This window comes from Megalops cyprinoides, chromosome 13 (genome assembly GCF_013368585.1).
Source record: "Megalops cyprinoides isolate fMegCyp1 chromosome 13, fMegCyp1.pri, whole genome shotgun sequence".
Classification (NCBI taxonomy): Eukaryota; Metazoa; Chordata; class Actinopteri; order Elopiformes; family Megalopidae; genus Megalops; species Megalops cyprinoides.
Window position 1 is genome coordinate 32,680,383 of NC_050595.1, and position 15,118 is coordinate 32,695,500.

At 37.5% G+C, this 15,118-nt stretch overlaps 2 protein-coding genes across 2 annotated transcripts; both read left to right on the forward strand.

Moving 5' to 3' along the window:
• The first annotated feature begins 408 nt into the window (after positions 1-408).
• LOC118787876 (eukaryotic translation initiation factor 3 subunit M-like) lies at positions 409-5,705 on the forward strand. The gene is made up of 11 exons (XM_036543612.1): positions 409-510; positions 942-1,074; positions 1,261-1,399; positions 1,659-1,782; positions 2,012-2,106; positions 2,219-2,302; positions 2,403-2,502; positions 2,714-2,795; positions 4,744-4,887; positions 5,178-5,238; positions 5,518-5,705. Exons 1-11 carry the CDS (start codon positions 469-471, stop codon positions 5,639-5,641), a joined length of 1,128 nt encoding a protein of 375 aa, XP_036399505.1. The 5' UTR covers positions 409-468; the 3' UTR covers positions 5,642-5,705.
• Positions 5,706-10,121: 4,416 nt separating this feature from the next.
• Positions 10,122-13,583, forward strand: LOC118788481 (transmembrane gamma-carboxyglutamic acid protein 4-like). Its single transcript, XM_036544496.1, has 7 exons — positions 10,122-10,303; positions 10,540-10,655; positions 11,122-11,285; positions 11,393-11,417; positions 12,414-12,555; positions 12,650-12,799; positions 13,146-13,583. The coding sequence occupies exons 2-7, from the start codon at positions 10,550-10,552 to the stop codon at positions 13,171-13,173; spliced, it is 615 nt and encodes a 204-aa protein (XP_036400389.1). The 5' UTR covers positions 10,122-10,303; positions 10,540-10,549; the 3' UTR covers positions 13,174-13,583.
• Positions 13,584-15,118: the final 1,535 nt, after the last annotated feature.

A 15,118-nucleotide genomic window follows, 5' to 3' on the forward strand; every position in this document is an offset into this window, starting at 1 on the left:
AATTAATTATATTTGATTGTGTCTTATTTAAGATAGAAATCCAAATTAATCGATTCTGTCATCATAGAATTCTTTAGGATTCCGATCGTTAAATAGTATTATTGTGATTGTAAACGATTTTAATTAATTAGGCAATTCGAATTACCTTTTTAAACATGGTTTCAATAGATACTCACTGTCTTGGACATTAAACCTCCTTTTCATTATTGATTTTCCTTAATTTATGAAGGTTTTTCGCGGGACAAATTATTATTATTATTATTATTATTATAATTATTATTATTAATGTTGCCGGTAAATCGATACACAATCGAGAGTCTTGGTCGCAAGCTTGCAGTGGCGGTACAGGGCTCGACACTGTGACCCGGAAGAAGAGTGAACTCGCCGGCTGGTCAAAGTTGAGCCCTTTTTCCGGTAGCTTGTTCATTGTAGCGTGTGCCAGATCGAGACTTGCAAAAGTACTAGAAAATGAGCGTCCCTGCTTTCATAGATATAACAGAGGAGGATCAGGTGGGGTAAAATATTGTTTATACCGTCGTGTCGACCTATGAACAGTGATGTTGTGCTTGAAAGTCGACGTTACTGCAGCTACCTCGCCAACTAGCCAGTGATCAAGCTAGCTTGCTAGCTATGGTAACGATTTCTTGTGAACGACAGAGTAACTTGCCTGGCATCCCTTTTTGAACTAATACATTTTGCCTACTAGAATTCCCCGGTTCCAGCTGGCTAGGTTTGTAGTTGTTTCTTGTGTGCTGATCTTTGCGTGTCAGACTTGACAGCAAGCTGTCTATCTTACGTTACGTTACCTAGCTGTGTGTGCTCAGCAAGCAAATCACAATGACGCTAAAGAAACCACCGGACGAGTGACAGGCACACGGGCTATGTAATGCAAGAAAATGTATTGTTTAAGTAGTCACTCAAGGTGATGTTATTGTTTGCAGGCTTCAGAGCTCAGAGCCTACATCAAAGCTAAAGGAGCAGAGATTTCAGAAGAAAATTCAGAAGGTGGGCTGCATGTGGATTTGACGCAAATAATCGAGGCCTGTGACGTCTGTCTGAAGGATGATGATAAAGGTTGGTACCAAAAATTTCTGTATTCGGCCAATTGAGGCAGTAGCTACAGCCAGTGGACTTCTATGTGGATGTAAGTCAAGGCCTTTCCCCATGTTCGCTTAACTTTTGCCCATTTAATTTACAGTTCTTTTAGACACAAAAATGTTTTGAAACTTTCAGTACAGACACACTGTAATGTATCCCCAGATGTGGAGAGTGTCATGAACAGCATTGTGTCGCTGCTGCTGATCTTGGAGACGGAGAAGCAGGAGGTCCTGATCGACAGCCTGTGCGAGAAGCTGGTCAAGTTCAGGGAGGGAGAGAGGCCCAGCCTGAGGATGCAGCTGTGAGTGAGCAGCAGTCATCTACTCAGGCCTTTTCATTTTCTACAACTGCACTGACATAAAGCAATTTTCCACACGTATTCATGAAATTTAAATTTAACCCCCAGGGAGCAGTTTTGGTTGGCCTTTCCAAGCACAACACAGGGCTCTATTAAGTGCCTGCTTCTCTGATGTTTGTCAGCACAACAGTTGTTGCAGGGCTTCTTAGCATGGGGGGTGTAAATGTCCATAATGCCATCCATGTTACTTTTTTAAATCCAGGCTGAGCAACCTATTTCATGGCATGGATGAGAACATTCCTGTGAGGTACACGGTGTACTGCAGCCTCATCAAGGTGGCAGCCACCTGCAATGCCATTGCGCATATTCCAACTGACCTCGACCAGGTACGCCCCACAACTCTCACAGCAACATGCTCTGCTGTCTCATTGCTGATGCACAATTGCTTATCCTGGGAAATTTAGGAAAAGCATCTAGAAAGTGTTGAGACAACTTGAAAAATGTAGTCCAGATTGCTTAAAATGCGGGATGCACAGTACTTCTTTGCATGTGTGAGTGTAGCAGTGTGTATCTACACTACATTACACTACATTACACTTGTCTTTTTTGTTCCAGGTCAGAAAGTGGATAGTTGATTGGAATCTCAACACAGAGAAGAAGCACACACTCCTGAGACTGGTCTATGAGGCACTAGTAGACTGCAAAAAAAGGTAACTGCCCTAAGATGGTTGTTTTTGGAGTTGAAAGCAACAGGGATATCATGGTGTGTTTTCCATGCCTGTTTCCTGTGTGTCACATGCCTGCGTGCATTTGCTGTTCTAGCGAAGCAGCGGCTAAAGTGATGGTGGAGCTGCTGGGGAGCTACACCGAGGACAATGCCTCACAGGCACGGGTGGACGCCCACAGGTGACCATTGAATTGCCACTTTCAGTCAAGTGACTTTGTCCAGATTTGTGCGTCCCTGGTAGTGGTCTCAGTGACAGCAACTGTACTGTGTGTCCGCCAGGTGCATAGTCCGTGCATTGAAGGATCCAAACACTTTCCTTTTCGACCATCTCCTGGCCCTGAAACCAGTGCGCTTCTTGGAAGGGGAACTCATTCATGATGTGAGTAGAGAGAAAGAAAGCCCAGTTTGGTCTTCTGTGATGATCAGTTATTTGTTCTTTCCTTGTGTCCTTGTGACTTATTAGCCCTGGTTAATCAGACCTTATTACTTTGAGTTCACAGTCACTTAATAATGAATAAGATAATTACATTTTTTTGTTACTGATATCTTTGAAGTATATTCAGTTAACTCAAATGTTTTTCTCTTTTTAGCTGTTAACCATCTTTGTAAGCGCGAAGCTAGCAGCATATGTGAAGTTCTACCAAAATAACAAAGACTTCATTGACTCACTCGGTATGTGCACTCAGAATTCTTTGTTCTTTTGATACTATCCACAATGAGTGCTGTTACCTTTGAATTAAATTGCATTATAACTAGTTACAGACATCTTGAGGTTTATACTGTGATGGGGGGATGATTTGATTATAGCTGTTTCAATCTAGGGAGCCGTAGACTGTTCAGCTATCACTACAAATGAAGTGCAGATTCCTGTTGAATACACACAACAACATTTTGGTTGTAGGTTAGCTTTTGCAGGCCTGTAGACTGAGGGAACAGTAGGTATAAGTGTAAGCCACCATGATGGGGGTAGACAATGACAGTGCTTGATACCTAGCATCCTACGATGGAATGTGAATGTCAGCAGCCTCTGTATTTACATTGTATATAAAAAGGCCTTGTAATTAACATAGGGGCCCTCCCTCACTAATGTGTAACCAACTGTGTCAAAGGAACATTGCTTCATCATCTAGGGTGTGTATTAAAATGCTGTTCTCACCCTGTCTGAAAGATACGCCTCAGTTTTATTTGTAGATCCACTTAAATGGATAAGAGTTTTCATTACAGCAGTATGATTTTGACATTAGTAGGAGTTCCTGTATTTTAATATATGTAAGAGGGTGGCTAGGTTTGTTCAGACAAAATGTATTTATTCATTTTATTATGGGTAGATTTTTTATGGTCTGAGCAGTTTTTGTGAGTCATTTCTTTTGGAAGGGTGATAGGTAATAATACACGTGTTTTTAAAGGTTTATTTTCTTTCTCATTCTCAGAGATGGTTTGAAATATTGCTTTGTATGAATAATGGTGTGCTTGTTTTGCACCTTGGAACACTCACATCTATGAAGTTGTTGGTTGCAAAATGTCAATGAATTAGCAGGCCATAACTGTACAGAGAACTAATGTAGCCAGCACCTTTTGTGCTCAGGACAGAAATATCATGTTGTCAGAATTTTATTTTTGGTATTATTAGTCATAATATGATGAGTAGCCAAACAACCACTTAATTTGATCTGCTGAGCACAAGAAGACTACGTGAGCAGGGCTGGGATGGGAGATGGATGTGAGATCTGGACAAAGCCAGATGCTGAGACAGAAGGGTTCAACATTCGTTCTGGATGAGAGACGTCTTCTTTTGATGAGATGGTAAACCAAGGGCCTGACTTACGGTGATCACTGAATATTCTATAGCACTGGTGGAAGGAGTAGGGGTGTTGAGTCTGCTGACCTGGTCCAAAGTACAGACGTGCTGTTAGTGCTGTCAATCATCTATCCTCCAGCTGACTGGCTGTGTAATCCTTGGATTCCCTCTCCACCTTGCCTGCCCAGGTTATCCTTGTAAAAGAGCAGTAGGTTGTCTGTTGGCCTCCCTGATCTATCTACTTTTGTTCCTTGCTGGTGAAGCTGTTAAAATGATTCTTGTTACTTCTGTATCCAAATAAAAAAGAACATTTTCAATGACCAAAAGCACATATTCAAAGTAAGTAGGTAAACTAAAGTTAAAGTAAATTCTTTTATTTAATTTGACCCCAAGTCTTTCTTTATCTTATCTGAAAAGAATCAGGTGTTTCAGACTTGTGTGTGTTTACGTTTAGATAGTATTGATGTTACTTAGTGAATTAGAATAGGCTAAATCAGATGGAAAACATGTTAGCTAATTCACCTTCCCCTGGTATAAAATAAGTTGTTTTTCCCCTCTAAATTTATTTTGATACATTGCCAGATTTTGTTAAATGTAATTATTGTGAATTAACTTTTGTAGACACAATTTGTTTCTACTTAAATGCTTTGTTGTGTGTGCATGCATTCATGGGGTGTATAAACATACTTTTAGAGCTTTGTACGTTTTCACCATTAGGTGGTGTTTTAAGACTTCTTTATTTAACCTCATGGTTTGCTTTCTTTTCAAAATCACACAACAGTTGTGACTGTGCCTCACCTTTACCTGTGTGTTATATTTAAGGCCTGTCGCACGAACACAACATGGCTAAGATGCGTCTCCTCACCTTCATGGGTATGGCTACTGAGTATAAGGAGATCTCTTTTGACACCCTGCAGCAGGAGCTGCAGATTGGAGCTGACGACGTGGAGCCTTTTGTCATCGATGGTAACTGTTTTTTTAATGTACTCTCAGCTGCTTCACAAAGTGCCTGTCACCACTGTGAAAACCCAGACATGTCTGCGTACAGATCCCACAGGAGGATGCCTGTAGACAAGTTAAAGGAAGTGGATTGGAACAGGATCAAGTAGACATTGGTCTATGTCTTAATTTTAACTTTTTTCCTATCAATTTTTATGCTTCTAATTGCATTTATTTCATCATACTTTTCAGGGTGCCCAGCTTTTACTGAAATATGTGATGTTTTGACACTTACTGAATTCTTCCCTCATTTTCAGCGGTGCGGACCAAGATGGTATATTGCAAAATTGACCAGACACAGCACAAAGTTGTTGTGAGGTAGGTCATCGCCATCTCAATTTTTTTCCCCCTACCATTTTATTTTAGGAAGATTTAAAAAGACATCTTCCACAGCAGTTTTGCCAAGCAGAGAATGAGATCTGCTTAAACTTCAAATACTGATAAACCTTAAATGTGTTCCACTATATCTGCTGGACAAAAAATTGCCTGGTTTGGAGTGTCTGAAGCTGCCAGGCATTAGCTGTGCAGTTCTCGCTCTCTCTATCTCTCTCTGTCCCTCTCTTGCGCTTTAAAACCCCATTTGCCTCTCATCCTCAGTCATAGCACCCACAGGACCTTTGGGAAACAGCAGTGGCAGCAGCTGTACGACACCCTTAGCTCCTGGAGGCAGAACTTGGCTGCTGTCAAGACCAGCCTCCAGACCCTCTCCACCTCCACATAGAGCCACCTCCTTCTTTGTGCCCATCACACTTTTATATTAACCCAATAAAATGAACTGAAGTCTCTCTGTTTGCCTCCTTTAGTCTCCTTCCTTTAAATAATATTATTTATGTGTAACAGTTACACCGTATTGGGGTTGGAGTTTCCACTGAATATTTCCATGTCTGAAATGGTCCTGGGATTCATTCAACCACACATGGTAAATGTGTATGTGGGTATTGGAGAGCCTCTGTGTCAGCAAGTAGGAGTAAAAACCACATGACTTGACTTATACCTGTGAATTCCAATTGGGTCAAATATGTAGAGAGATAGCAGCATTACTTGTTAAATCTGTCTTTACCAGTTGATTTAATTTCCGCTCTAAAGCATACAGTACTTAATTATAAAGTATTAGTAAAAATTTTCCATATTTCCACTAAAATGATCCTTTTTCTTCCTTCATACATCCCCTGATGTAATAATTTATTTTCAGTATTACTGAGTATTATTTGATGGATGTGAAGATATAAAATGTAATACAATATAATAAAGTTCAGAACACTGCAATGTTACTGTGCCAAACATCCAGATTGTTTGAATATTTACCATTTATCAGAAATTTCCACTTTGTAATACGTGTAAAGTAATATATTACTACACTGGGGTCTTTCAAGTCCCAGCCAGTCAAAAAAGTCTTGGGAAAAAAAGGTACAACAAGCACAAAAACAGCATGTCTTTGAACATATCAAAAGGATGCAAGAACTGGGCTTGCTGACACCCTCCATGTGATTCTCCATCAATATAACAGTAAATAACTTGTTCCTTGTCACATTGGACTGCACTACACTAAACAGACCCATTGAGATTCCTTCTCACAGAGTCATCTCACGGAGGTCTCTCCAAATCTCAAGTAAAATTCTTCATGAAGAATTAATGAAGGGGAGGACAGAGCTATAAGATTTTGGTCCAAATCCCTAAACCAGCTCACTCAGTGCTGCATAAGAGAGCACAGATCCTTTCACTTAAGGTAAGCAAATACCTGTATTCATTTGTCTAGATGGTCTTATTGTAACCACAATTCTGCTCACAGACTTCAGTTGTCACTTTAGCTGCAGCTAGCCGTTGCGGCAGTTGATACTTCTAAAGAAACCAGTGATGGGTGATTGATAACTGTTCTTGCTAGGGAGGAAAATTTAATTACCAGACGACCTGTATTTCACCACATGTACTCTCACTCTCAAATTGATGGTTATTTAGTTATTGTCTATCATCAAAGCTCTGTATCAATATAAAGAATGCTTTCACTGAGTGCTCAGGGTTCATTTTGACTCTGCTGAACCCAGAGAGTGTTGGACGTATTTCTGACAACTGCCATTCTTGTAAATCTCAATTGCAATTGCGCCTTTTTTTCCTTACAGAGCTGATTATTGTTTATTTGCAACAATTTCACTTATTTCAAGTTGTTCATTTCTCTTTTTTTCTCAAATTTTACACTGATATTTTCCCTACAATTTCAAGGCCATGGACACTGTAGAATGAACTCAGCACCTGCAAAGAGCATGGACAGGTAAAACTGTGAACAGTGGCTCATGCTAATTGCATAAAACACAATTTCTATAACATTTAAAGGTACATTTAGGCTTTTTAGAGTGACATCAGATGAAGTCAGATGAATGTAATATTATTACTAAAAAGCCTGCACAAAAAGAAAAATACCTGTCTAACTTGGGTTAGGAGTTTTGAAAAGTCACTTTGCAAATGAAGTACTACACTCTGGCCATGCCTTTAAATATATCTCTAGCATTAAATTCAATCCAAGATAGAACTGTCAAACACTAACATCGAGATGACAAGTTTCTCAACAATGTTTAATTTGAATTGTTTCTAATGAAAATTGCAAGCAAAATACAACCACAAATGTATGGTCACAAATGTTCAAAGAATCCAGGCTTCACCCAGGCTCAGCGCTAGGAGAAAATACAGAGGGGTGCACAAAAATTCATAAATACTATGTAGACATCAGAGACATAGAGGTCAATCTGGGGGTGCAATTCACCCCTAAGCACCCCCATAGCACTGGGTCTGCCTTCACCAACAATTTTCTGTTCTTAAACTGAGCTCTTAATCTAAATAAACAAGTAAGATGTACTATGGTGTCAGCTCTCTGATACCTCAGCATTAGTCGGGAAGTAATAGAACTTTAGAGCAGTGATATTACACAATGCTATCTACAGCCTTCCTCAGGCCTCATGTAAAAGTCCATTTGTACCCGTTGAGTTGGATTCTTGGCTTATATAGATTTCTATTAACACATGATACAGTCCCAGCATGAAGAATTACAAAGTGTGCATTAATAATCAAGTTCACTGTATAGTGTTAAAAATGAGTATTGTATATTGGGAGCGGGTTAGCCTGTAATGTGGTCATTAAACTTGGGACAGCCTTTTATAGTGCATATCCTACAGACAAAAACTGATCTAAGCCAGAGTCCATGAAGACATCTGTTGACACTAAAAGATAAAGAAATTTATGTCACTATTGTAATGGCATCTCATAATACATGGAAAGCTGATACTGTGTTTTTGTGCAATACAGATTATTCATCCTTGTGTCATCTGAAATGTTATTCTCTTATTAAATGAAAACTAAGAACAATCACAAAGGGAGTAATGTTAATCTCATAACAATTGCTGACATGGTATGAATGGTATGAATTTAGAATAATGACTAGCAGTACATTTTCAAAGAGTAGAAAATGTCCACTGGAAGGAATTTTGAATCCATATGAAATGAATACTTCTGGTGCCTCTTGTGGAGAGACTAGTCCTATATAAATTACAGAAATAACACTGAATGTACAAATTGTGCTCACCGCCTGGTTAGATTCCTAAATTAATTTGATTTGTCCTGCAGATGGTCCACTGCCGCCTCATCATAGTTTACTTGAACGTGGGAGGTCTGCACTCAGGATGACTTTTTCATAACAGGAGCCTTTCTCTCCAACCTAAGCCGGAATGAAACCTTCCACATTACATTTCACAAATAACATTGCAACCTGCAAATGTCTTTTTGGTCTCTATAATGATCCACAGACATTTAACATTTTTAATTGTAAAAATTAAAAGGACAATATCCATAAAACTGAGTAATTTATCAGTAACAGGATGTTCATGCTGCCCTTCGGAACAGGCCTGTAGATCTGCAATTAATTGAAGAAATGGTCATGGCAATAACAGCAGCAAGCAGGCCGAACAGATCACATGTTAAAACACCAATAAACAAACATTTATTAGGCCAGATAAAGTGATTTAAAATCACATCACGTAGTAAAACACACAAATAGAAAAAAAAAAAGTGTAATTTGGCAATGAAGTAAACCTGTGTGTATATGTATAAAAGAACTGTGCCTTCTTTTTATACATATACGAATATAATGCCAATTTTACACAACAAAGTGACAAAAGTTATACAGTTATAAGGGATAAAGTTACACAGTGTTTTCTGCAAACAGGAATTTCAGTCATGAAATACAATAGAGTGAGCTGTATGAGGAAGATGTGGTAAGTGAAATGTAATTCATAGACAATGCGTTTTCAATCAGCTACCTGTCCATTCCTGTCGAGAAAAATCCTGCCGTAAAAATCCTTCTTCAAGTAACCCGTGTAAATTGATATTTACGAATAGAAATACACCAATGCCATGTAATAAACAAATTCACTCATTGGTCTATAAATAATACGTGTTTCTTTTCGATGTTATTTTGTCACTGGTAACATGGGCCACATAGGCTGAGAACTGCAAAACAGAATGTTTCTGGTTATCCTTCTATTTTGATGTCAATACATTGTAATCATCTCTATGAAGCTGAGCAGTAAGCGGACTCTTGGCAAAACACTTAAAGCTGGCCGAACTGAGAAAATAAAAAAAAGATTTACAATAAGGTCGGTTAGCTATGCAGGAGCTTCTGTACTACACAGCCACAAACGGTGCACACTGAAAAGTAACTTTTACCAAACATTTACCAAAACTATGCAGTAGGCTTAAGTGATTGCTGCCATCTAGTGTGTAATGCATGTAATGAAAAATAAATGGCTTCTAATATTTATGTCAAAAAAAATTTCAAAAGTTCAAAATAATTCTACAATTAAAGAGAAACACAGCGTTGTTTCGAAACTTTAAGGTTATTTTCAAATATCTGATCATGATCATGGTACTTACGCTACATAGGCTATATAGATTTTGCTTAGTTCTGTATTGATTCTAATTTTATTGAAGAAAAAAGTAGATCACATGGTGAATTTGGAAAGGTAATGTATTCAAATAAATGCACAAAACAAGATTTTACCACATAATTATTACATTAATTCAGAAATTTTATATTAGATAACGTGCCCATCCGTTAATCCAGGTGAACACCTCTGTTAGTAATGTCTGGCCAGATGGCTACCATAGCATACGACAGGTGGTTCGATCTGGCTGTTAGCGCAGACTGAAACTTATTGTTTATTCAATAACCTGTTGCCGTAAATAAACCATTTATTGAAAAGTAGACATTTATGTAATAAGATTTCGAAAATAGAAATGGCTCAATTATAGCGTTGACATCACCGATTGCGTGAGACTGATAGTTTCGGTTTTTTTTTTCAATCTCGTTCGACGTTCAGACCAGCGTTCTCTGGTTCCTGTAAGTATTTGCTGGGCTTTCCCCGCTTTTTTTTTTAGAAAGTTTTAGAAAGGCTAGGTAGTTTAATTGGCGTTTTCAGTTGCGAACATGAAGAATGCGATTAGTAGTTAAACTGAAAATGATCTTTTTGGATTAGGCGTTGAAGAAAAAGATCTTCTTGCTATACCCAGTTGTATTTCTTTGGTCTCCGAATTGTCACCAAACTAATATGTGTTAACCCTTTTAATCTGACGCAGGTGGATAGCAATGTTTTCATATCTATTTTTATTGTGCCAACTGCTACCATGTGGATTCACTGGATCAACGTTCAGATTATTAGATTTCACAAGCAGAGAGGACTCATCTAATGAAGGTGAATTGTTTTAACAAAATGTGTGTTGTCTATAATGTTAGCTTGTTTTCTTTTCATCTCAAAAGCAATAGCCTTTTTTACCGATGTGATAAGGCTACTGTAGGTTGCATTGAACACTATGCTATAACCTCACGTCGTGTGTATCAAATAGGGTTAGTTTAATTACGCCTGAAAACGTGACAATTTTGGTGAAAAAATTGTGGACTGAGCCACTCCTTAACTTGACCTTTTGGAACTAATATCACACTACTGTTATCTTAATCGTATGGAGCTGTAATCAATGCAATACACATGAGCACATTTAATAGGGTACAAATACTGTCGACTTAAGGGCGCATGCGATTTAAATGTTGAAAGTTAGTACATGTCTTAATGTACACACTTGTGCGTGTTGGGCCTACGTTTTGAAATCTTTGTTGCCATAAGCCGTTTTTATCCTGATTTCGGAATTGTTTTTGCTTCCTAGTTTTTGTGGAAGAGGAGGATGCAAATAAATTCCTGGGACGCCATCTGTTGTTCAACAGATTTGACTTTGAGATATTCACTCCCGGAAATCTAGAGAGGGAGTGTATTGAGGAAGTCTGCAACTATGAGGAAGCACGCGAGGTTTTTGAAAACGACCAAGCCACAGTTGAGTAGCCCATTTGTTATAGGTTATATATTTGCAATTAATTTACCTGCTGTCTCTACCCACATTCAGAGAAATATAAAAACATCAGTTTTTATTTGTGTTGCAGATGGATTTCTGGAAAGAGTACACAGGTAAGAATTCAGAAGAGTTGTTAATTTATTAATAGTAAGTAGTAGTATGTCAAACACAGATACCACAAGAATTGGCTAGCCTGACTGTGACCTGTGTTTGAGAACAAATATATAGTGGGCTTGTCATGTGCAATGATATTGTTTGTGTTACTTATAAATAAAAAGAGCCTAAATGTGATAGCCCGTTTGTAAGATACAATTTCTGGATGTGTATTTTATAGAAAATGTTTTTCCTTAAACTTGTATCATGAAACAAATGACTCATATTAAAATTTGACACTCAAAAAATGACTCCAAAATGTACAATGCTGCCCAGGTATGCTAGGGTTGTATATACTTGTATTGTAATTGTAATACTGAATAACTATATATATAAAAAATCGTCCTGTCATATACCAAGGAAATACTTAGAGACTGTTGATCCATTTCAAGATTTCAAATACATCATATAAAAAGAATCCCAATTTAAAATAATTGGAAAAGTTTTTAATTTTTTATTATTTTAATGTGTTACATAGAGAGTTTAACAAATTGACTTTTGATAATCTGTCATACTTTTAACTAAAATGTATGCAGGAAGCCAACAGCTAGAGACATCTCTAAATGCAATTGGTTTTTGCCATTGATGTGTGTTACAGGGTTAGAAACCAAGTGCTTTATGACAAGCTTATGAATACTTTGAAACTACAGATATTTACAGTTTACCAATATTTTTAATGGATAAATTTGACAAATGTAAAGTTTCAAAGTTTCAGTGTTTCAGGTGATGAATATATTTATATCACCCCAACTGATACTGACTGACACCTTGACTGAGGGTCTAAAAGTAGATTTTATTGTTGTCTTGGTTAACAACCACATATATTTTTAAAACATTTTTTAATTTTATTTAGTTCTGGTTATATAGTATTTACTTTAAAGATTATGCTTGATCTGAAGTCTGTTGCATTGTGAACAATCTACTGATAAACCTGACCACTTGACTGTAATCTGCAGGCCAAAACACTCATCCATCAAAGGTAGACCTAACCGCCCTTCTGGTCGGCCTCATTGTGGCTGGGGTTGGCCTTCTTGGTATAGGGATGTTGTTTTGGTTCCTCTGTCAAAGAAGAAAGCGCAAATATAACAGATCTCATGGGTAAGGATTCAAGCATTATGATCTTTTCCATAAATTAAAGTCCTGTGTGGACATTATGATTTTGCTGGCCCCCAGTAATCACTGATTCCTCCAGGACCCATGCGCAAAGGAACTGCTCCTCCCCCAGGAGGCCAGAGGAGATAGTGCTGCAACCTGTTCCCCCACACGACCCCGGCCTCCCCACCTACGAGCAAGCCATGACCATTGCTGGACCACATGATGCCCCACCGCCGCCATACCCAGGGTATGAACCTCCCATGCTTCCTAGGTCCATAATGGAACCATATAATGACAGTGTACCAAGTATGTCATTAAGAGAAACATTGCACACTGAACAAGCAAAGCATTACTTCTGTGTTTCAATGACCACCATAGCTTAGTACTTTAGACTTTAGTGGTTCAGTGTTTCAGAGGAGCACCAACTGAATATCCTGAATATCCAACCTCTACAGTACAAACCTGAACTTCAACACAGCTTTATATATGTACATATATATATATATATATATATATATATATATATATATATATATATATATGTATGTATATGTATGTATATGTATGTGTAAATGTATGTATTTTACTTGTAGATCAAGACGAGGAGCTGTGCAACGGTAGCATCTAGCATAAGATGGAAGACTTTGCTGGAAGGCTTGAAGATGTTGTATTAATTAGCCAATTTCAGTGGCTAGAGGAATTATAAAAATGTGTGTGTCTATTAATTTAAAGCTTTGATACATTAATGTTTGAGTTTTATCATAGCATAGGGTCATATTGCTCCTTTTCATTATTGCAATATTTTAAGTGTGATAGTAATTATAGTTCCATGCAAAAATATTTATTGCACACTGACAATATAGTGTGAACAGTGTTAATTTTGACTTAATTGTTGGCACTTACCACCACTAGTATTGGGTTACAGAAATGTAGTAATGTAATACTTTCCCTCAGGTAACAGCACAATTGGGCTTGCCATTGTTGGATTTGATTTTATGCAGCTGTAGTTTTTAATTCATGTTTAAATAAGTAAAACATATGATACACAGGATTGTCATGCTTTCACATGATACTGTTCCTGTAGTGTTTTTGATGAGACTGGCTTGTTTGCATAAAAATGTAGCCTTATTTCTTTTAGCACTGTTATTTTGATGAAGATTAAGGTCATTCTACTCTTTCCCATCTGTAAAACTTGTATTTTGTGAAACATGAGACTGATTTGAGTGTAGGATGAGAGTGACTGAGCTTTTTGAATATGTTCTAATTACCATATGCATTTGTACTACTTTATTTAAAAAGAATGATCACTTTCATTGGAAATTAACAGGAGGTCGTTTGTAGTTTGTGTTTGATTTTATGTTAAAATCTGGAGATAGCTAATGTGTTGTTGTAACTTGGTAGTGCAGATTTTTTTTTTTTTTTTTTTTTTTTGCTGTCTCAAAAAAATTGAATGCATTGAAATAAAACACTAATAGAGAGGAACTTTGATTTATAAAGTAAATGTAGTTATATTAAAAAAACTTTAAAACCAAATTGTGTTTATTGTGTTGGCTGGATCCTTTTGTCTCACTTTGTCTCACAGTTTTTTGTAATGAGATTGCTGTGGTTTTGGCAGTAACACATCTGGTGGACCGTTGTAAACATACTATATTTGATTTGATGCTAGAGCAGATAGTTTTACTGTGATTACTTTGCTTTAAAATTGTTACATGAAAATGAGAATGTGTAATGAATATGTTGTAGGCCTCCAGATTGAGGCCCTGAAGTTAAGAAACAGAAATGTTCAACAAAGGTCCATTATGTATTGGTTTGAAGGCATTCGATTCCTCAAAAAAGACATTGCATTGACAACTTCGGCCCCAAAAGTCGGCCCCTGATTTGTGAATTTTAGCTAACTGAAACATCACTGGATTGTTAAGCACTTAATGGTAGCCTTCATCAACTACACAACAGTGGTCATTGTCACTTATGGGTAGTCAGCTAAGAGGCAGTGCACCTGCATGTGGGCATATGCACCACACTTCTATATTGCAGTAACTAAAGCTAGCTAGTTACATTTACAGAGGTAATAACACAGGTAACATATTGTTAGCATTAGCAGCTGCTGGCAACAATACTTTGGACTTAAGTTATCTGAAAAATATGTATAGGAAAGCACATCAAATTTATATTATGACTTCAGAAGTTGAGATGAATGGTTGAATGGCTTCAGAATTATTTCTGAAAAACAAGAGAGCAGTTTTTCTTAACTGGTGTGTACTGCACCATCAGCTGGCCATTCTATCTTTGCTAACCTGGAGTAATTTTGCCAATATTACTTGACTGGATACATATTCTTTAGTTATATTAGCAGTTCCTTATAAACACTCTGTTACATTCTCCCCCTTTATTTGATAAAACATATCCTATCATCTTTTTTAAGAATGCGTCCTCCAAAATCAGCTTGTAATTCCAACCATGCTCCAAATGGAGCTGAGCTGGTATTTGCAGTGATGACATTCATGTTTTCTTCAGCAAGCTCCAATGGCCTCTTTCGTGATTTCAGTGAATTGATCTTTATCAGAAT